General features: G+C 42.7%; 1 protein-coding gene across 10 annotated transcripts in view; it reads right to left on the minus strand.

Annotated features, from left to right (window-relative positions):
* Nucleotides 1-23,704, minus strand: part of AKAP13 (A-kinase anchoring protein 13) — a 200,581-nt gene that overhangs the window by 150,888 nt on the left and 25,989 nt on the right. For all 10 annotated transcript variants that reach the window (XM_083184218.1, XM_083184216.1, XM_083184220.1 and 7 more), the window contains exons 2-3: nucleotides 22,107-22,156; nucleotides 3,084-3,127 (exon numbers count right to left, since the gene is read on the minus strand). In XM_083184218.1, coding sequence (XP_083040344.1) covers nucleotides 3,084-3,116 — 33 coding nt within the window. In that variant the 5' untranslated portion in view covers nucleotides 3,117-3,127; nucleotides 22,107-22,156. The remainder of the gene's footprint in view (nucleotides 1-3,083; nucleotides 3,128-22,106; nucleotides 22,157-23,704) is intronic.

A 23,704-nucleotide genomic window follows, 5' to 3' on the forward strand; every position in this document is an offset into this window, starting at 1 on the left:
ATGAGTATCTGTCAAATGTTTCCACCATTACTCCACTTATGACTCTCAATGTATTCTGTTTAGTAACCACAAGGTAAAGTATCTGCACTCAGCCTAGTGAAGTGGGTAGAATGCAGAGATAAATACAATGGTCTTCCTGTAGGGGGTGGGGCTTCTCATAGTTAGCATAGCTTTTTGTATCATTTTATCCCCCTCCTCCATTTCAATATGTTACAATGATGGCATTTTCTGGGAGAAGCTTAATGATGTGGGAAGCTCAGCCCTGTCCCTGTAACCACCTATATGCTTCTCCCTCTTGGGCATCTGCCATAGAGGAAATCCTATTTTTAGGAAAACATTAAAAGCTCCCTTCATATTTATGCTTCTTTTCTAAAAAAAAATATGGAAACTGAGGGATTTTCGGCACTCACCTATCAATGCTGTCGTCAACGCATTAAAGGCGGTCAGATCCAACATTTTATTTAATGTCACATCTGTTTGGTCTAAAACAGCCATGGATTGAATCCTTCCCTATGTCTCTATGATGGTAATCTGTAATGACCCATAATTATTTTACTTTACTAGGTATTTTTAAAACCGGGTTTGAACCAGTAATGACACGTAAATTATTAGTTTGTTTTACTGTAATTGCTATGCAAATTGCAGAAACCATAAAGAGATGCATAGGGGGAAGGAAGATTCATTCAGTAAGCAATCAACTATATCTGACACTTCAATTTCTTGCCAATTATCCTAATGTCTATGCAAATTAACCAGTCTAAAAGGTCACCAAACATATGAATGATACTGTACAATTTTGAGAGGTCGTTCAACGGATTGTATGCACATCGTGCGCACGATGCGCGGACTTGAGGTTGGCCTAAAGATCACAATTTGACCCATCAGCTCTCATTAAAGTCGAACGAACGATTGTATGTGCTTTAAAGCACATAAGGTCAACCGTCCCATGACCTGCATATGATCAGGGTCGCATACATTCACATGATGTATGGCCAGCTAAGAGGTGCCCACACACACACACACACACAGATAGATTTAATGTACAATCCAATATCTTATACAAATTTCCCTTAAGATCCAGAAAACTCCTGGCAAAAAATATCATGCACACACACAGAACAACTAGAGACTTATACCCCTTTCACACCGCAATTGTTCAACGGTATATTGCCGTTTTTTTCCCATTTCAAAACGTTTAAGGCTGCAGTGGGAAAGCGCCAGATTTAATTTACCGGTTAAAGATAACCGGTATTTCAAAACATTTAAAAAGCAGAGTCCTACACGTTTCAGAGCAGTTTTTATGCAAGGAGAATGGCTCTGAAACGGTATTTAGTAAAAACAACAGATTACAGACCTGTGATAGGCTGTCCCCTGCATTCTGCCTTGAAACGTGTTCAGGGCATTAAACGGGTTGACTGATGTGAATGGTACTTAAACGGTAATCTACTGCAATGTGTAGGCTCAGACCCGTTTTAAATACCGTTTAAAAATACCGTTTTTTGAAACGTTTTGGCAGTGTGAAAACGGTATTAGATGGGTTGTTTAACAACTGCAAATCATATAACATCACTGCCACGTCGTTCATTATGCCTACACATGACTGTGCCTACACTACTTTGCCTGCTGAAGGGATCAGCGAGCTAGATGAACTACCAGCGGGTACCCGCACTGGATCATGATTATGCCCACACTGAAAGTTTTGAAAAGATTGGTCATTCATATAAGTCTAAAACGCCCATTTAATTTTCAAAAATCATACCAATCTAGATTTTATTCAATATATGGTTGAGACAGACAAAATACGTTAAAATCCCCCATTTGGACCTAGCCTTAACCATATTAAATTTTAATCAACACATCAATATATGAATCATATTCAATCAATAATATTGTACTTTCTTTGATAAATTAACCTTTATATGCAGCCAAAATCTTCTTGGAAAAAATAAAAAGGGTACTTGTTTCCTAGCACGGCCACATATCTTGGCCATCGGGGGTAATTTGAGTGGCCTGCGACGCGACCGACGCGATGCCCCCGATTTTTCCATTGAAATGCATTGAAAACAGTGAAAAATCGGGTCGGTCGCGTCGTGTGCAGCTAAAAATGCTTAAATGGTCCAGACGCGATGCCCCCGATTTCCCCATAGGGAACAATGTTAAATGCCTCAATTTACCTGCGATGACCACGATTTCCCATAGGAAACAATGTTAAATGGATCAATTTACCCAAATCAGCATAGGAACAATAGTAAATGGGCCAAAAAGACCCCTGAACATTGAAATGTCCCCCCAAAAGTAGTTGACGCCACCCCGCCATCAACGTGAACCCGAAACGTGGCGAGCGCAGCGAGCCCGCGAGGGGCGGCGGTACGCGTCCTCCGACCTTTTCATGCCCTACTATCCACTAGGGCGTGGAGTGAGAATAGAATAGTGTGGCGAGCGCAGCGAGCCACCGAGCCCGAAGCGTGGCGAGCGCAGCGAGGGGACGCGGATACCTTCACAGGTAAACGCGTCCCTTCGCGGGCTTCCCAGGTGTCCGCGTCGCCATGGACACCTGGGAAGCCCGCGAGGGGACGCGTATAACTGTGAAGGTATCCGCGTGCGCTCGCCACGCTTCGGGCTCGGTGGCTCGCTGCGCTCGCCACACTATTCTATTCTCACTCCACGCCCTAGTGGATAGTAGGGCATGAAAAGGTCGGAGGACGCGTACCGCCGCCGCTCGCCACGCTTCGGGTTCACGTTGATGGCGGGGTGGCGTCAATAACTTTTGGGGGGACATTTCAATGTTCAGGGGTGTTTTGTGTCCATTTACCATTGTTCCCTATGATAATTTGGCTAAATTGAGCAATTTCACATTGTTTCCTATGGGAAATCGTGGTCATCGCGGGTAAATTGAGGTATTTAACATTGTTCTCTATGGGGAAATCGCGGGCATCGCGTCTGGCCATCGCACCCGATTTTTTTAGCGGCCGTGATGGCCCCGATTTTACCCCCGATGAGCGCGATTCTGATCGGTGTGGCCGTGCTAGGAAACAAGTACCATAAAAAGTAATAGCTACAAATTGTAGAAAATATGTACTTACATATAATGGAGCTTGCTTTGGTTTAAGTTTCATGTCCCAGGATACTGTAACAGACAACAGATAATAAACATTAAACAACTGTGAGCAATACTAACATTCAGAAAAATTAAACAATATTAGCTGAATTTAAAACAAATGGACTTAAATGCTCTATTAAAAGGATTATAATTAAAATCAGTTAAAGGACTCCTGGGGACATCTCACAAAAGCAACATCCCTTGGATGTTGTCCCGCAATTCCCACTCATCTATGTATTTCACCATTGCCTTAGCAATAATTTTTGCGGTTTCATACTGAAGTTTCTGAACTGAGAGCAGCTTTATTACATTCTGTCCTGAAAACCAGAATAGGGAGCTTGTCAACCCATTCTCGGCCAGGTCCTGGACCAATGAGACCACCATGATATTGAGAATTCCTAGAATAAAGTTGGCTTTCATCTCACTTGTAGAAGCTTCTCAGAGCTTCATTTTTGCTCACCGTATAGAGATGGGGCTTTAAATAAGCGGTTCTACATACGGCTGGAGATAAAAGCAGCAATTGCTGAAAATATGTGAGCAGCATTTTTATTTTAGTCCAGTTGAGAGCTGCAGCCACTTCTGGAGTCACAATTGTTATTGATCCAATCATCAAATATCTCTTCTTTGGGCTCACTGCATGTGCTTGCAGTTCTGTAAGATGACTTATCTAAAATAGCAACTGAAGTTAAACCTTCTCCTTCTGACCGGCCTTTCTTTTACAAAAACAAGATTTTTATAAACAATGAAGCAAACTGAAATTTCCTCACGGCACTGCCCAAACCAGCATAAAATAATCTGTGGCATACTTACATAAGGCAAGGGCTACTTTGCACAGGCTTTACTTAAAAAAAAAAAAAATAATAATAAATATATATATATATATATATATATAGAGAGAGAGGTGAAACATTCAGGAGACCTTAAGAAGGTCAATGAACGTGCAGTGGCCTCATTCCATGTTACACATAGGTCCAAACGCAGCCACATTTTGAATGTGAATGGCTTGCAAATGGAATGCTAAATGCAACTATACGCATGACCTAATAATTACACGCCCATTCCTCCCAACATTACCCATTCCAGGAGGGACACAATGCTCTGCTCCTGGACTTCCTTCTCCAATGTTTGATTGCCATCACCTGTTTTAAAAACAGTTTTATTGATTGATCTCCCTCCCGGAGCTATTCACATAGTTTTGAACAGAATCAACCCCTTTTCTCCTGCTTTCTGAATAGTGCACATGCGCCCTGGCTCTTCTCTCTTCCATCGGCTGAGACACATGTACTTATTTCATGGATATCAGAACATGTATTAAAAACATATAATATGATTGTTGATAACTACTTGGCCAATCTAGTCTGCACCATTTCCTTGCCTTTCCTTGCACACTATCCAACGTATTTCTATCTTTCTGAAAATATTGTCTTCAGAACAGGATACAGTATTCACAGTATTACTCTGAAGGACATGTTTCACATTTGCTGACAAGTGATTGTGGGACAGACCTCTTTAGCTGTCCTGGCAGAGGCAATTATATAAAATATAGCAGAAAACTAAATTATGTTTATCACTATTATTCTATAAAGAGCCCTGTGGATTTTATTAGCTATAATGCCGCCCATACACGCTGCGATTCCCGGCGGTGTGATGTGTGCTTTGAGGTGCACGCTCCCGCGGCACCTCATCGCCCAGTACAAAAAGTATGTGCTGCACATACTTTTTGTACTTGCTTTTCATCACATCGCATCGCATTGCATGAACAAGGCATGCACAAGGAATTCAATGCGTTGTGATGGATGCTATTTAAGCCCAGAACACATGCTGGGATCGGAGCGTGTATGGGCAGCTTAAGAGGTAGTTTGCTAGACTACTGTACTGTGTGTAAAGTACTCGCTTTATAGTTGCATGATTTTATCTTTCTATTTCCTTTTCTACCCTCAGTGCAACACATTGACAAACACACCCGACATTTTATTTAAAAAGATTCAATCATATTAAGCAGCACTGTACAGATGTATAATCATTTGCAACTGCCCTGGAATTCATAGAACCTAAACTGTATATCCTGAGAGTTCTTGATTTCATTGAGCTATTTTGGAAAATCTCTAACAGCACAGATGATGTAAGGATAACACTGAGGTCTTGGATTTTATTCCCACAAAGGCCTCTAGCACTTACAGCTTGTATGTTTTCCCCATGCTTGCATGATCTTCCTCCAATAAGACAAAAAGGTATGTATATGTGATAGGGAAAGCTGTACAACAATAGGTTCTGATGTGAATGGCCAAACTCGCTCTATACGGTTGGGATAAGCCACCCACAGCAGCTAACCCAATGGACACATCGAAAAACCTAGTGTGATGTGCCAGATCGGAGCTACATTTGAATCTCTTTTTTGGACGCCCCTCTAGTAGCTGCTGGAGAGAAAAGACCTGAATACGGCCCAAAATGTTCTGTTAGAATGTATATTGTGCTATTTTCATTAAAATATGAATGCGAGGTGATCCACAATCAAACGACATGCAATGCATATTTATAGCCAAACATTAAACTGAGGCGCAGGTTCAAGGAAAGTAATGGCATTGCAAGAAAAAAGGAATATAGTGCTCAGGGGCTTCCCTGCAATGAGGTAAAAAGAATACTTGGCCACAAGTGCACAAACTAGGGGCAGTAACTGAAGCCTTGATACACATTACCGCCCTCTTAATAACACCCGACAACTGCCAGTTTTTGCCATCACCGGCAACCTGGTGCTGATCAGGACTTTCAGAAGCAATTTTCTCCTGTCCATTTTTAAACAAGCCTTTGGTCTGACCAATTTGCTATTTATATATGAACTGTGATCCTGCCATTCATGGAGGTCATAGTCTGTACTAAATAAAACACCAGAAGCAACTGTAGTTTTTACTTTGTTAGTTTTCGAAAAAATGCATTGAAAGCAAACAAAAAACGAGAATTAACATAAAGATGGAGCGTCCCTCTTCCTTGCAGGGACTGGTGGTAGATTCGCCAGCCTACGGAAGACGCGCGTGCATCCCCTTACTACGGAGCTCTCCGCCGGTCCCACCTCCCCCCCACCCCCCACCCCCCCCTAACCCTGGCCGTCTCCCTGAAGCAGAGACGGGCAGGGTTCGCATCGCCCGCCACCAGGAAACTGGGTTGCACGTCCCAGTCAGATGTAGCGCCGGCTCGCCAGTGGGGGCGGTCTGGTGAGCCCCAGCACTGAATGAGCGGCGCTACGTTTGTATGAGCAACTTCAAATCAACACAAATAACTTACGAGACACTACATCAGATATACTCTAAATTATGTGAAAAAATAACTTTGAACTTGACCCATACAGCATTTTAAACAGCATACAATACAATATTAACAAATTTCAAATTAAGCAATAACTAACTTTGTATGGCCAGTCGATTTGGGAGGCAGAACTAATGGTTACAGTAAGCTAAATAACTCATTCACAAGGACATAATCTCTGAAAAGAAGGAAATTGCTTCCTAGGGAATTGATTGGTTGCATACAGACTCCATGCCACAAGTGCAACATTGGCGCACCAAACAGGCACGACTGGCAGTGGCGCAGCAATGATATGAGTGCCTATATCTGTAGCTCAATAAATGCCAAGAGTTGAGGTTGGAAGTAGGCAGACCTACACATTTTAAAGTAGGTTACATACAGTTACTGTAGCAGAAGAAGAAAAAGGCCACTAGTTATAAAAACCAAGCAAAAAAAAAAAAAAACTTCCAAGATTTACCAATGATTGCAAACAATGGCCTGATACATAGATATACACTTATACCGTAGCAGCTGCAGATGATGTGTGCGCAAATACTGTGTGATAATATGCAACTGGCACAGCAGTCTGGACTTGTAGTCAGGCTCCCACCGGTGGGAGTTTCCCAATATGAGCATAAGAGGCCTGTTCTTACACTCTCTGAAAATAAACACGATGTGCCTGTGTTTTTGCCAATTGTCAGCTGCCTGTCAAACTCTGTCACAAGACCATCATGGAGCCTGTGCAGTGTGACTTAGACACATGTTAATTGATCACTGCTCAACATCACTATTGATTGTGAAATGTGAATTCATTGATGACAGTTCCGCATTACAGTGATAATAGTAATATAGAAAAAAGAAACTTAAAAGTTTAGCCAAAAATATGCTTCCCAAAAACAAAAATAGCCCAGAGACAGACCTTATTTACAGAGACACAAATGTTACTTGGAAGTGTTGAGGAAACAGCCCGGTCTGACACTGCACTTTCACTTAACTCACATAGATGACCCTCCTAGGGGGAACTCCCACCCTCTGACCTGTGGCTACATATAGCAGAGATGTCAGAAAGATCTTGCAATGCAGAAATATATAGGACTTATCAGTTATATTCAATGTCTCCTTTTGTAAAGCACAACGGAATATGCTGCGCTATATAAGAAACTGTTAATAAATTAATAAATATAAAGACGCACATTATTTATTAGAGTGGGCAAAATGATTGTCTAAAGCCAGGTACACACCTAGAGATTTATCTGTTTGGTAATGTATGGGAGCATATGACAATCAAACATTTGCTCCCAAATGCTGGTAAATAGCCAAAAAACGATTGTTTGTATTTAACCAATTTGTCTGCATGGCCATTGTTTGTTTGCTAGCTAGTGTTTGAGAGCAAATGCTAGATTTTCATATGCTTCCATACATTACCAGATTTTTGTTCTTACCAGATAGATTGAACAGATACATCTTTAGGTGTGTATCCAACTTAAAGAAAAATAAAAATAAAAACAAGTCGGAGGCGATGGTATTGCATAACACACACAACCACCCAACCCGCAACCTCCCCCCCACACCCAAAAAAAAAAGGCATTTCAAATCTCCAGCTCCTATCTCACTGAACAATTATGATGCTTTTACGATTGATACAAAAAGTCCTTTAAAGCTTTTCGGCATCTTTGCTAAAGTTATCTAAAGTCATTAGACAATTACATGTCTGTTGCAAAAGCTGGCTGGCTCATACATTTTATAATTGAATCATCCTGTCTGCGACTCCGAAGCAATCAAAAATTCAAACAGTCAACATGGACAGTTCCAAATCCCCTTCCTTAATACTTCCTATTTATCAGACAGGAACACTGTGCCTTTCTCAGAGCAAAACCTGAACACAATCAGGGCTCTTACCCACTGACCCTCAAACTAGTTTGCTATATTGCATGGGTGGATGAGATAGTCCCATTGGGTCATAAGCACATTTCTTTTTCTCCATAGCAATGTGGCTAGAAGAAAATGTATCACAATGGTTCCCAAATAATTTTTATTATTTATGTACCAGTTATTTATATAGCGCACATATATCCCGCAGCGCTGTACAGAGAATATTTGATCATTCACATTAGTCCCTGCTCCAGTGGAGCTTACAATCTATATTGCCTACCACATGTACACGCACGCACAGACAAACATTCTAGGGTTAATTTTGTTGGGAGCCAATTAGCCTACCAGTATATTTTTGGATTGTGGGAGGAAACCGGAGTACCTGAAGGAAACCCACGCAAGTACGGGGAGAATATACAAACTCTGCACAGTTAGGGCCATGGTGGGAATCAAACCCATGACCTCAGTGCAGTGAGGCAGTAATGCTAACCCTTACACCTAGGCTCAGCTATATACATATTATGAATAGAAGCCACATGAGCTCACTATAAATAAATGTGAATTGGTCCTACACTACCACTCCAGGACTTAAGGAACTGCTGATGGATCACTTGCAGTATCCTGATAAATCATTATTTCCCCATAGATAGTAAGAGTACAACCAGGGAGCTCTCAACTATTTGCATATCATTGTTGTTTTGTTACATTGTTTGTTCCCACACGACTGATCGGACAGTGTGTATTAAAGGAAGCTGCCCAATCCAATGAGAGATATATATCGGTAGATCAATTGATCTGCAGATATATCATTAAGTCTGTACCCAGCTTAAGGGGGATATTCCATACCCACCGCTATTTCCAACTAGGGAAATAGCGGTGGGCGCCTATTTAATTATGTCTTTCACCACAGCACTGAAGGGCAACCCGGCAGAACGGACCGACTTTAAAAGCCTTTGAGCCTGTTTTGCCAAAAATAGCCCGCCCTGGATTGTTGAGATCATGGCCAGCTCTCGACAATCCATGACAGTTTTCACAAACACGCCCCCTTTTACGCAGATCGGCAGGTGGGACATGCTGATAAAAAGGCAAGCAGACTGAAAACAGGCCAGGGTCCCGACTGTCGGTACATCCCGGGATTGAAAACCCCTATTTGGTGTCCCTTGAGGGCCATGGATGGGAATGTCTTAGCCCATTCACATCATACTAATGTAGTGTGTTCCAGGACATAGCTAAAAACCACCACACTGAAACATAGCATTCCTTTAGAAAACTCACACACAGAAAGAACAAATCCACCCAGTTATTAAGCTGTTGAGCAGTCACATTGTACTATTACATCGGTTTTCTATGCTTAGCATGAAACTACTCAATTAAAACATGAAAAAAGAATGTAAAACCTCCAGCAATCATTCCTTCAGCTGCTCTGTGGTTTTACCACATGCTAAGTCAATCAGATTGCAAAATGAAATAGTGTGTCAGTGGAACAAATGGTACTAACGAATAATACATTCAACCTTTTTTTTTTTGCAAGGGGTGGAAGGGTTTTACGGAAGTGCGGTTTTGCCAAACAACATGGATTTCAGTGGTTTTATGTTCTGTTTTTAAACCGCGAGAATTACTAAAGGCCAGCAAGTCAAACGACATTACAGCATTATGCTTTTGGGAGCCAGGAGTAAGGGTGGCAGCTCCAGATGAGTGTGTGTGTTTGGGGGGCTGATAGACATGCACTCTCTATATATACTTTTTTTTCTTAACGACTTCAGTGTGTTCTTCTATATGTAACCAAAAATTGTTTTGTCACACAATTAAAATATTATTCGTCGTGATAAGCACCAGATTCCTAGGAGTTAAGACCTGCAGCTTGTCAGGTTTGTAATTTAGCTTAGGCTCTTGACGGCATGTGCCTGTGAAAGCTGAGGCAGTGGAGGTGGCAAAGCCACTATCTCTTGAGAATGTATATGTGCCTCTGGACCCTGGAATAGCTTCCGGAGAAGGGGTGCTGCCAACGGCCAGTAGCTTGGGAAATGATTATGTTTAACTCCATCCCGAAGAGCACTTCACCCATAAAAAGGAAGGGCTCGGCTTTTTTAATATCCGCTTCGGCCTGCCTGGACTTAAGCCACAGCGAATGGATGGCTGTAACAGAAAAGGCAGAAATTGTAGTTCCTAAAGCGGACGTATCCTTTGCGGCCTCCCCCAAGTATGCAGCAGACTCACAAATGTGTTCCACCAGTGGAATACACTCAGACTGAGGTCTGCATTCCTCCAGGCATCTGGACAATTCCTGCGCCCATTTCTCCATGGCCTTGCTAATCCATGCAAAGACCAGTGCAGGACGAAGTAGGACACCCGCTGTTGAAAAAAATAGCTTTCAGCATGGTTTCCAAAAGTCTATCTGCAGATTATTTTAATGTGACCACCCCAGGGATAGGGCAGGTAGCTTTCCTCAAAAGCTTTGAGACTGAGGCCTCAGCCTGATGAGGAATCTCCCATTTCTCCCAGGATGTGGGAGGTGGTCCAGCCTGTACTGGGCGGTAAGCCGACCTACCAGAGGATTAACTCTCTGGTCCAGACTGGTTCAGCAGACATAGAGAATATGTGTGAATCTAAAATAACCCCTATATTGTGTTGTGTGAAATGCTCCTTAGACTGCTTACAAGTGTAAACCTTTACTGAGGCATTGGAGCGATTACCTTTCCCTGACATGCTGACAGGGAAAGGTTTCCCCAAATTGTAACCCACACAGTGCAGAATGGTGTAAAACCCAGGAGGGTATTACAGCCACTCACCCAGCATAGAGTCTCTGCAGGTTGTCCTGTAAAAGGAGGATCCTCACAAGCAATATTCCCTCTAATTTTACGAAGTCTGTGTGCGGCAAAAGATTTTGGCTGTGCAACTTTGGAAGGAAGTTAAAAATTTTGTGCATCACTTATATATAACTGGAAAACGACGTTCAGCATTTGTGTTAACTTTACTTCAAAATGATACTAAACATTTAAACATTCAAAACACAGCACACAATGCAGTTAATGGGTGAAACACACATTAATTGAGTCCAGAACTGCAAAAAGGGACCACTGCTACTTTGTGCGCTCAGTTGTAATGTCTGTGCGCACGTTTGTCGAGTTTAGAGGGAACACTGCTCACAAGGCACAGCCTGGTAATTGAGGCAGCAGCATGGGCAGAAAATGTCACAAGAGAACCAGGAAGAAACACTGACCCCGCTCTCCCTGCTCCAGCGTGCGCTTTCTCAGCTGCGGTGGAGTTTTAAATGCCACCCCCTTTGCTGGACTAGTGCGCTACTCTGGTCCAGCAGTCTCCCCAGCATTAGATATTGATGTGGCCCCTGCTCCCCTCGGCGGGTGACTCGGCCGTGGACCTGGACATCAGCCATGGAGGATCCCCGGCACTGATGGCCAGGGTCAGTGACACGCGCCGCAGGAGGCGGTGTCTTGACCCCCACAGGAGGGTGTCCCATGGTGCAGGCAGTCAGCAGGGAGCACTGACTGCCTGTGCTGCCACTGGTAAAAAAAAAAAAAAAAAAAAAAGAATGAGCCCCTTTGTAGGAAGGAGACTCAGACCTAGGGAACAGACTCCTCTGGGCACTTTAGTAAAGGCTCCATACATTAGTCCGACTTGTCCTAAGGACAAGTCGGACTAGATTGTCCTAAGGACAAGTCGGACTAGATTGTCCTAAGGACAAGTCGGACTAGATTGTCCTAAGGACAAGTCGGACTAGATTGTCCTAAGGACAATTCGGACTAGATTGTCCTAAGGACAAGTCGGACTAGATTGTCCTAAGGACAAGTCGGACTAGATTGTCCAAGCAGCTCCACGGGAGGGTAACAAATGTGATTAGGCACTTCATGTGTAAAGTTTTGCATGTGATAAATCGCATGCTGCAAGTGGAGAGAGCAGTGGGGCGGCGGGCGGCAGTGAGGGGACCAAGGAGCGCGGGGGATGATGGCTACCAGAGAGCTGGGCGGCGGGAGCGGGGGGGGGGGGGCTTGGTGGCGGAAGGAGCCGTGCGGTGTGCCGCAGCAGGAACATAAAAAAAAAAAAGCCCATACAAATGAATGAACAGCCACTGATTGGCTGAGACCTCTCTCAGGACCGTGCATCGGTTCGGACGGGATGTGTACATGTGCGATTTGGACCGACTTCACGGACCGATTCATCAGAATCGAGTGAAATCGTGCCCATATGGCATAGTGTATGGGGGCCTTAAGACTGGGGATAAGAGGGAATGATGTGGAGAGGGAGAAGCCATGCTACTCTTACATTTCTTAAAGTGCCAACTCCTGACTGCACAGCTGAAACCCAGCGTAGATACTCCAGTGTCCTCTATGGCATGCTGGAGAAAATCGTTCTAGTGTGTGGGCACCTTTACTCTCATGTCCTATAACGGTCACAAAAATGCCCAGTGTGTATGCACCTTTACTTTCTGCCTAACAATATGTATGATGTGGTTTGTCCAAAAAACTCAAAACAAGCCTGTCGTTTTAAACCTCTCAAACTATTTCCACTGGCTGGTTCTCCCTGCCAACGTTACATACATGTACGCCACATAAATTCCTGAAATAACACCCCCAAGGTATCCAGGCATCAGTAAGCTTCCTGTCCGGACAAGCTAGTAATAAAAAGTGTTAGGAATTAGCATTAGAGTAAAATAACGCTAGGTTAATTCCATGGTCTGTGTAGCAGAAGTACTAAGAACTGTTGACACAAATACAAAAACAAACATGATTAGAAGAGAAAAAACAAAGCTGCCATGCCCATTCCATTGTGCAGTGACTGAAAGACGTATTTAAACTGTGTTTTACAGGATGTTTTTCACGTTTACCATCCAAGTCCAATCCCACATCGCACAGTGATTCCAGAAATCTATAACAAAGTTCAACACAAACACTGACCTGGAAAAAAATTTTTTTTATAGAAATGCTACAGCAACTGTGGCTAATATGTAACCCACCTGCAAACCTTGGTAATATAATGTGCTGCTAACAGAGTAATCCAGACACTGGAAGCTATTCACCTGTAGTTTCCGGAAGGTGAGAAAAGCATCAATAATAAAATTTTAGCAGCACAACAGAACTCAAAATATTTTATGTTGAACCTACACAACCATCTGCTGGGATTGAGGAAGAGATGCCAATATAAGACGGGATATTATAGTTTGGGAATCGTCAAATTGCTAAAGCACTACCACAAACAGGTAACACATTAATAAATGGAATGCTTTGATAGACCACCTAAGCGTATATTCTCAATGGTTTGTCTATACATAGTGGTCCGCAGTGCACCAAATACAGGCCTCTATCAAGGCAACAGGACACTGTGTAATGGTAATTCTTGCTTATTTCTCTTATCTGCTCCACACCATATTTCTCCTTCAAAATGACACAGTACACAAGGAGGAAACCAGACAGTTTCCTTTCTTCTAAAGACAATATTTTCCAAAGGACTGAGAAGAAAGAAAAAAAAAAGGAGGAAAAAAAAAAAAGTAGATCAACAGCAAAATACCCAGACAGCAAGGGGGTCATCTGGAGTTTGTACTTCCACTACACAGCTAAGAAACCTCAAGCTGAAAAGGAGGAAGAGGAGGGGTAACATTGTACTATCTTAAAGGAGCATTATTGTGAAGGGGAAAAAAAAAAGAAAGATGTTGCTTGGCTTGAAAAAGATCATACTGTATACATTGTACATAACTTCTTGCCAAGTATCAAACTCCCATTCTAGAGAGGTTTAGTTATTGCTTTGCAATGCAGAGCAAAAAGTCCTGAAAGAGGTATGTGGGCGCTGGTCCTTTGGGAAACATATGTACAAAGGTAGTTGCGCTACAGAGAATAAACTCAGATTGTGCAATTGTTAGAAAAATAAATATACATTTATTAAACGATAACACTTTAAAAGTTGGCTATGTAGACCAATAAAATAAAAAAAAACAAATTCAGAATTACAAAAAATGGCTTCGTCCAGTCGTAACAACTTAATAGAGAAATGTGTATTAAGATATCACCTCAACTCCTGTAATGTCCTTCTCTTTTTGGGCCCAAAAAGTGTGGACCGTCCTGGTGTGTGGTGCGGTTACCGTCCCTCCAACTACTTCCTCCAATCAAGATGGTGGAGGTGGCATTCCTCCGCAATGGAAAGATGGAATATCTGAAGTAAGATTCACTCAATCCTTAGGCAGGCGAGTTAGAGAGGTGGCCTTTCTCCACAAGTGATGGTAGGCCTGGGTGTGGATCCTGTTGGTATTGTGGTAGGTATAGGAACAAGTGGATCGAACTGCAACTGCGGCTTGGAGAAGGCACTTCAGGTGACTAAATCAGAGGGAATGGGCATATGGCAGCGTTTCATATGTACCAGGAGCTGAAACACTTCGGGAAGGTGACTGTTATAAAAAAAACATCTGGAAATGACCTTTTAAAACATCAGACGCCCGATCATCCTACTAATACTACTCCTTTGGGAAACATATGTGAGTACATATGTTACCGGTGTATATCAACATTAGAAAGTACAGCACAAACCATGGTAATAAGGCTCTATAGGAGAAAAAGCAACGTTCCCCCAAGTTATATAATCTTGCATTCACAAATCCATCACCCCACTGTGACAATCTTGCTGCATGAGGTGGGTATTATTATAAAGCAAAGCCCGTATAGCCACAGCCGTTTAGCAGCAACTAAAGACCTACTTTAAGTACATTCTGGTAGGATGGCTTCCTTCTAGCTCCCTCACATCATACACACACACACCCTGTAAACCACACAATAAAAAAAAAAGTTTAGAGAGAAACTATGGCTGTCAAATACATTGTGCAATGCTAAATTGACTTTTTTCACTACATCTGTTAATATTGTTAAGAATTACCACCCTTCTCCACTACAGATTGCTGAAGCTCATCCAACATATATATAGGTATCACAACCCGGTCAAAAAAAAAAAAAAAGAAGAAGCTAAGAATGCAGATATGTGACCTACCATGAAGTCACTAACCCTGCCTGGACTATGAATACACACAATGAACTTCTACAAGTAAAGTCTGCCAAGCTGTTACTCATAAGCTGCCTGCTTAGAAATAGACCTCTAACCCTAGGAATCCTATTGCAGAGGAGTGCTAGAGCATGGTGACAGAAATCAGGAAGTATGAGCATACTAATTATTTCATCTACACCATTTAAAGAGGTTCAGTTCTGAATTTCCAATAGCTTTACTCATATTTTAAATGTTACTACAAGCACAATGATAAATGCCTAAAATCTATCTAACAGCGGTTTGTGAATATTTTGCATAAAAAATATATTTACGTTACATTTCTGAGGTACATCAGGTCAGGCTTTATGCTGTGCATAGGTAACGCTATTCCAGTCCAAACTCAAAATACACAACCGAAAACCAAACAAAAAAATATGACATTTCTGAAAAGATCCTGGAATTAAGCTGGAATAAATCTAAATGTCACTGAAGAAACATGGTAACTGCAAGCAATCTATGGGAGCACACAAGACGGAACTACAGGTGAGGTCAACATTATGCTTCTGGATTATATGCCATTCCACTGCACAGGAAGAGTTGCTAGTTTCAGCACAAAATAAAGCAACAAAAATTAGCCTGTTTCGTGGTCCAAAACTTTTTGCAATATCTATAGTACAGTAGTGATAGGGAAATTTCAGAGCACACTCGGTGGGGAATAAACACTGCTCAAAAAAATAAAGGGAACACTAACATAACACATCCTAGATCTGAATGAATTAAATATTCTTATTAAATACTTTGCTCTTTACATAGTTGAATGTGCTGACAACAAAATCTCACAAAAATTATCAACGGATATCAAATTTATTAACCCATGGAGGTCTGGATTTGGAGTCACACTACAGGCTAATCCAACTTTGATGTAATGTCCGTAAAACAAGTCAAAATGAGGCTCAGTAGTGTGTGTGGCCTCCACGTGCCTGTATGACCTCCCAAAAACACCTGGGCATGCTCTTGATGAGGTGGCGGATGGTCTCCTGAGGGATCTCCTCCCAGACCTGGACTAAAGCATAGCCAAGTCCTGGACAGTCTGTGGTGCAATGTGGCTTGGTGGATGGAGCGAGACATGATGTCCCAGATGTGCTCAATAGGATTCAGGTCTGGGGAACGGATGGGCCAGTCCATAGCATCAATGCCTTCGTCTTGCAGGAACTGCTGACACACTCCAGCCACATAAGGTCTAGCATTGTCTTGCATTAGGAGGAAACCAGGGCCAACCACACCAGCATATAGTCTCACAAGGGGTCTGAGGATCTCAGCTCGGTAATAGCGAGCAGATGGAGGGATGTGCGGCCCCCCAAAGAAATACCATCCCACACCATTACTGACCCACTGCCAAACCGGTCATGCTGGAGGATGTTACAGGCAGCAGAACGTTCTTCTTGGCGTCTCCAGACTCTGGCACATCTGTCACGTGCTCAGTGTGAACCTGCTTTCATCTGTGAAGAGCACATGGTGTCAGTGGCGAATCTGCCAATCTTGGTGTTCTCTGGCAAAATGTCCTGCACAGTGTTGGGTTGTAAGCACAACCCCCAACTGTGGACATCGGGCCCTCATGGAGTATAATTCTGACAGTTTGTGTAGACACATGCACATTTGTGGCCTGCTCTGCTGGAGGTCATTTTGCAGGGCTCTGGCAGTGCTCCTCCTGTTCCTCTTTGCACAAAGGCGGAGGTAGCGGTCCTGCTGCTGGGTTGTTGCCCTCCTACGGCCTCCTCCACATCTCCAGATGGCCTTCTCCTGGTAGCGCCTCCATGCTCTGGACACTACACTGACAGACGCAGCAAACCTTCTTGCCACAGCTCGCACTAATGTGCCATCCTGGATGAGCTGCACTACCTGAGACACTTGTGTGGGTTGTAGACTCCGTCTCATGCTACCACTAGAGTGAAAGCACTGCCAGCTTTCAAAAGTGACCAAAACATCAGCCAGAAAGCATAGGAGCTGAGAAGTGGTCTGTGGTCACCACCTGCAGAACAACTCCTGTGTCTTGCTAATTGCCTATAATTTCCACCTTTTTTCTATTCCATTTGCACAACAGCATGCGAAATTGATTGTCAATCAATGTTGCTTCCTAAGTGGACAGTTTGATTTCACAGAAGTGTGATTGACTTGGATTTACATTGTGTTGTTTAAGTGTTCCCTTTATTTTTTTTGAGCAGTGTATTTAAATTATATTCTCCAAATGTTGAAGGACGAGTGGAGTACCTGTAAGTAGAGTTAGGACTACAGGGGGGGTTGTCCCACCTGGGCCTGGAAGTAAAACTGCAAAAGAGAGGTCAGTGTCTGACCACACATTTGGTATTAAATATTATTGCAAGACTATTGGGTGGCCTAGAAGACTTAAATAGCATAACCCAGTACATAGCCAAATTTTTCTATGGAGCGCAGGGATGCAGTTTTCTGCCCCTTCCTGTAAGTGTCCCACCCCATTGAGCATTAGAACAGGCCACAAGTTTCTGATGACACAGAACTGCCAGAACCAGACAGAAAATCAATGTCAGAAATGGCTGGTTCTTAATGTTGTGTGGCAGAGGTGTGTTTAATGTTGTGTGGCAGAGGTGTGTTTACACTGTTAACCCCTGACTGAGTATTTATAGGACCATGTAGAAATAAAGAGGCAGTTTCCTTCAAATAAACAGGACATCTGAAAGACTGCAATGGTGCCAGCTCTGTCAGTTTCATTGTTTGCTTTTTGGCAGCGTCTGCTTCCGTACAGTAAAGAAACAGATCTGGATAGTATTTGTAGGCAGCAACAAAGTTAATCAAGACATGCATCTCAAAAACTTATTACCAGGTCTGGTTACTTTCATATTTAAATTCCTGAATCAATAAACAGTTAAATACAATAATCTGGAGCGGTGTCAGTTTGGGGGGGGGTTTGGGGGTGGACTGAATAGTAAATAAAGACGACAGCGTTACTTTGAAAACATGCTTGTGACCAACATTTTCTCAGGCAGGAGCTCCCAATTCCACCACTGGAATCTTTAGCAGAGACTGGTAAACAGATAGAGAAAATGTTGCATTTTCACAGTATGTTTGCTACAGTGAATGCATCAATTTCAGAAAGCAACCTTACCATAAAGTCCTGCAGTCGGGAATACCCATTCCCGACTGCAGGACTTTCTTTAGGCTGCACCCACTCTGCGGAATGACCTCCCAAGCACAAAAAGACTCTCCACCAGTCTCCAAACCTATAAGCGTTCCCTAAAAACTCATCTCTTCAGGCAAGCTTATCAAATTCCAGAACCAGTGACAGAACCTTGCATTCTGGTGGAATTGATGCAATAAAGAATACAGTATCTATCCTTATGTATCAATACCTATTTCCCTATAGATTGTAAGCTTGCGAGCAAGGACCTCCTACCTTTTGACTGTCTGCAAAAACCTTGTTTGTTGTATCACTGTCTCCTTTGTAAAGCGGATTTATGCTCGGCTATATAAGAAACTGTTAATAAATAAATAAATAAATAAATAAATAAAGTGACGCCAACCCAGTACACCCTGTATATGTGTGAAAATGAGCAAGTGCAAGAGAGACAAGAAGAGGAAGAGGCTGTGTCTTCCCCTAAATTACCCCCAATCACTCATGTGAAAGGGTCAACCCAGGTCTTAAATTCAAGGTCGCCACGCCTGGTCAAGTGCAGGGTTGGCGACCCGGAATGTAAGACCTGGGTTGAAAAGCTTTAACACTGTAATTTGCTTTTGGTGTGAATGGGGTATTACTGACTGGGTGTGGGAGGACTGGATTTGGTAACAGATTTTGGGAGGAAGACCATGTTTATGGGAGATTTTATAATGCCTGCTGATTCAGGTTTACAAAGCTGTCCCATACTAATGTAGCCCGAAGGAATTTCTGTACATTTTAGACCACAATAACCTAAACAATTCATTACTGCAAGTTTCCCATACTCCACCACTACAGTCCAGGTTTTAAGGATAGTCATGATTGAGCACAGGTAAGTTAATTAGTACCTCAATCAATTTGATGAAGTCATCTGGACTTAAGCATTGTTGTTAACCTTAAATCCTGGACTGTGGTGTAGTTTGGAAAGCACTGCACCACTGGATATTTTACATACAGCACTAGAAGTTACTGCGAGTAGAAGAGTTGGTACTTATGTAGTATCTGGGCTGCCGATTTTTTGATTGTATGCCTTAAGTTAAGGCATACAATCAGATGCGATGCGATGCGATATCGCATCGCATCGCATCGCATCCGATATCGGATGCGATGACCCGATTTTTCCATAGGAATCAATGTTAAAATGATTCCTATGGAAAAATGGGTCCTTTTCATACCCCTACTATCCAAGTGGGCATGGAGTTGGATATAAACCTGTGGCGAGCGTAGCGAGCCACCGAGCCCGAAGCGTGGCGAGCGAAGCGAGCCCCGCGAGGGGACGGTATTCGTCCCCTCGCGGGGCACGCTTCGCTCGCCACGCTTCGGGCTCGGTGGCTCGCTACGCTCGCCACAGGTTTATATCCAACTCCATGCCCACTTGGATAGTAGGGGTATGAAAAGGACCCATTTTTCCCATTGAATTCCATGTTAAAATGGACTCAGTCCATTTTAACATTGATTCCTATGGAAAAATCGGGTCATCGCATCGCATCGAATCGCATGGTCGCATGCGATGCGATGCGATCTCCCGATCCGACCCGATTTAGAAATCGGCAGCCCAGATACTACATAAGTACCGAAGAGTTTAATTTAAACTCATGTGATCTTTGAAGACAAGTGAAATTAAGAAATTACATTTTAGCAATGATTTTCCAGTAGAAGCTCAGATGTAAAGTAAAACCACAAAAAATGAAAACATTTTTCTAACAAATAAATTCCCCTTTACCATTAATGGGACATATTTAATGCGGCCGGCGAGGGGGTTAAATGGCGGGGATCGCCGAAAAAAAGCCACCCTCGCCATTTACCCCCCGCTCCAGCTGGGGGCTCCAGCTTATTGAATGTTCCAGGGGAACCCTTACTGTCAGAGGATGGCGAGGATTCCCCCAAACCGCAAGCCTTGCTGTTTTGGCGGCTGCACATGCCATTTCCACCTAGCTGTAAAAAGCCAGCGAGGTGGAAATGGTGTGTGCAGGGGGGTCAGTTAAATACTGACCCGCAAGCCTGTGACGGCGAGCAATCAGCACTGCTCGCTGTCACAGCTCGCAAAAGAGCACTTAATATGGCCTATTGTTTCCACTGTATTATCATGCAAAAACATCATTCAACTTTCATTTCAAAACAAAAAAATTAATAAAAATAGCAATTTTAACCTAATACTCAAGTACTCCCAATAAGTCATATTATGTTAATCACGCACAGGTGAGTTCCATTTTGCTGGATCAATAATTATCTCACCTGTGTTCAGACAAAAACCCTGCAAACATGACCTGTTGGGGATACTTGTGGACTTTAGTTGAGAACCATTGCCATAGCTTAATACGTCTAACCATATTATTCATATGCTATAAGTTTAACATAAATGTAATTTTAATGCAGCACACATGAGAGTTCCTATTTATTTGTTGTTGCGTGGAAAAAGTAATCTGCGGAAGGGCTTCTACAAACAACGTTCTATACTTCAACACGTACGGAAGCCAAAAAATAAGTCTTGGTAGGTCAAAGAGGGCAAGCCTAAAGTGAGTTGTGCAAACACAAATATAATAGCAGTAAAATAATGTATTTGCCAATAATACTTTGCATAAACCTGTCAACAATGTTCATGAACAACATTTGTTTGTTAAATAATTTACTCTACTTATAATACAACCTGCTAAATCAGTAACTAAGTAACTGCTATATAAATGTATTGGTAACCGTACAGCTGACTGACAGCGTCTAGGTTGACAGTCAATAAGTCCTCAATATGTGGCCGATCTGGTCAAAGGGTCGACATAAGCAACAGGTCGACAAAGCAATGGTCAACATGGGTTTTTTGCAATGGTTTTCTTCAACACAGCAAAAGGTTCAAACGGGGCCCATATATATATATATATATATATATATATATATATATATATATATATATATATAGGCACTCCAAGGTCTTGTGAAATCAAGCAGAGTTTAGTGGTAATACAACATTTCAGGGTCAATGAACCCCTTTATCAAGGTGTTGACCCCGAAACGTTGGATTACCACTAAACTCTGCTTGATTTCACAAGACCTTGGGGTGCCTCTGCGTGTTTTGTACTGTCTACTATTTATCTTTCGAGAAGGCACCTGGGCAGTTGTGTATCTTCATGGCGAATGCTATACACACACACACACACACAGCAAGATTAAAATATATGTGCCTCCCAGAAGCCGGACAGATCGTACTGGGTGTGGTATGTTAGGTGAACAATATCTAAGTTGATCACAAAAGGTCAACATGCACAAAGTTGACACAGAAGAGTTTGACGCTGAGTCGACATGAGTCTTTCACATTTTATGTGTCAATGTCAACACCTGAGCATGTGGACCCCCAAGTAATGTATTCCTTTGCTCACTATGCTTCAGGCCACTTTACCATCCATGTGATCCGGAACAGCAAAGTATAAAAAAAAAAAAAAAAGTTAACGTGCTAACTATAGCCATGTAGACCATTTGACCATAAGGAGTGGACCTTGACGCTGTCTTTCAGCCATCTGGTTACAGACAGTACTTCACTGACCTCACATGGCACAGTGTGTTACTTTTCAACCATTCATCATCTCACTAGGAACAACAGGTTTCAAATAATTGTTATTTTATTTCAGTCTAGAATTAGAAATTGTATTTGTTTTTTTAAAGTGTAAGTAATGTTCGTGTACCAAAGAAATCTCTTACCTATTCTGTGTTGGTAGCACAGGAAGGAAAATTCTTAAATATTTAAATGCCTAAAAGGAAAAAGAAAAAAAAGAGCATTAGCATGGATACACGGCAGCCAGGCCATCCGGAACTCACTAGTGCTAAAATTTCCTGGCAATGCTATACAGTTTGTGTGCCCGGGAAAGTTGACGTGATAGACACATTTGTTTTTAAGTCCAAAGGTCAGGATATGCTACATATACAGCATGTCACACCTTGTGAACACAATTTTACATGAAAAACACTATTGTACAATTACTGAGCAAGCCATTCTATATTGAATACTTTCTGAAAATTGCCTTCACATTACATATTTTACTAGTGATGTCATCATCGTCATCTTTAGCTGTAATTTACTCCTAATCTCATTTAAGGTCTATAACTCTTGAAGTACCAATGTTTTCAGAGCAGTTAATCCTGCTGTCCGCTGGATTCCTAAAATAACTGGGCAATGTATAAGTTAAAAAGTGACTGCCTGCCAAAATGATGGAGATATAATATAATCATGTGGAAGCTAGCAAAAAGAAAAAAAGGAATGGAACCACCAGATGACAATTTAACCTTTACATGTTGTGATCAACATATCAACAAAGTCCCCATGCTTGTATCTACCAGGTTCTCACAGATTTGCAATCATTACTGTAAGTGCATATAGTAAAGGTGCAGCATAGATACGGTGTGATTTTGGTTATGGCCGATATTGACTGAACTAGAAATTGATTGTACACTTTATAGTCAAAGTTTAACTGCCAGCACAGTCTATTTTTTCCAGCATGATACCGACCCCACGGTGGTGCACATTGGCCTCGCAAGCTGTAATACACACAGTGCGATAAGTACTATGTTTTCTACAGTTATGGACCAGGGTTCGCAAATACTCGCTATAGCGAGTATTTTACCCACTTTGGAGCACCAGGGACTCACTCATTTTTTATGAATGGCTGGGTCCCCTGGGACCCAGCCATTTCGGCATGCACGCCGTGTTAATGTGTGTGACAAGGGCGGAGGGATCTGTTTTTCCCTCAGTTGTGATGCGACTGTGGAGAAGACACAGGGTGACTTACGGCCGATTCATACATCTGCTGGGCGCGAAAATGAATCTGGGCTGCCTATGACTCTGTGGTCCCTGTCACTGCAGAGTCATAGGCAGCATTGCACGGAAGCCGCGTAAGCTGGCTCCTCAACTGTGCCTCAACAACAGCCGGCAGGATCCAACACCAGAAGCAGCTGCCCAGCAGGAGACCAGAGCTGCGGCTTGTGTGAGGACGGAGCACGAGGAACTGAAACCAGCATTGGGGGCCAGAACCAGGGAGGTGTGACACTAAGGACGGAGAAGACCTGGGCAGGAAGTAGAGGTAAGAGGGGTGCGTGGTCCATTTAGCAGGCTGCTTGGCTGTGTCATGTAAGGGGATTTATTGCTAGCAGGACTCGGGCTGCAGACTTCCCTCCTCCTCTCCTACCTCGCGGTGCTGCTCTCTTGTGTGTCACTGTCACCTCCTCCAGGCTCTGAGTGCTGGCTGTTAATGGCCCACTTGTCCCCTCCTCCCCTCACTGCAGGGCTGGCAGAGATGCTGCAG

Source organism: Crinia signifera, chromosome 4 (assembly GCF_055691185.1).
Source record: "Crinia signifera chromosome 4, ASM5569118v1, whole genome shotgun sequence".
Lineage (NCBI taxonomy): Eukaryota > Metazoa > Chordata > Amphibia > Anura > Myobatrachidae > Crinia > Crinia signifera.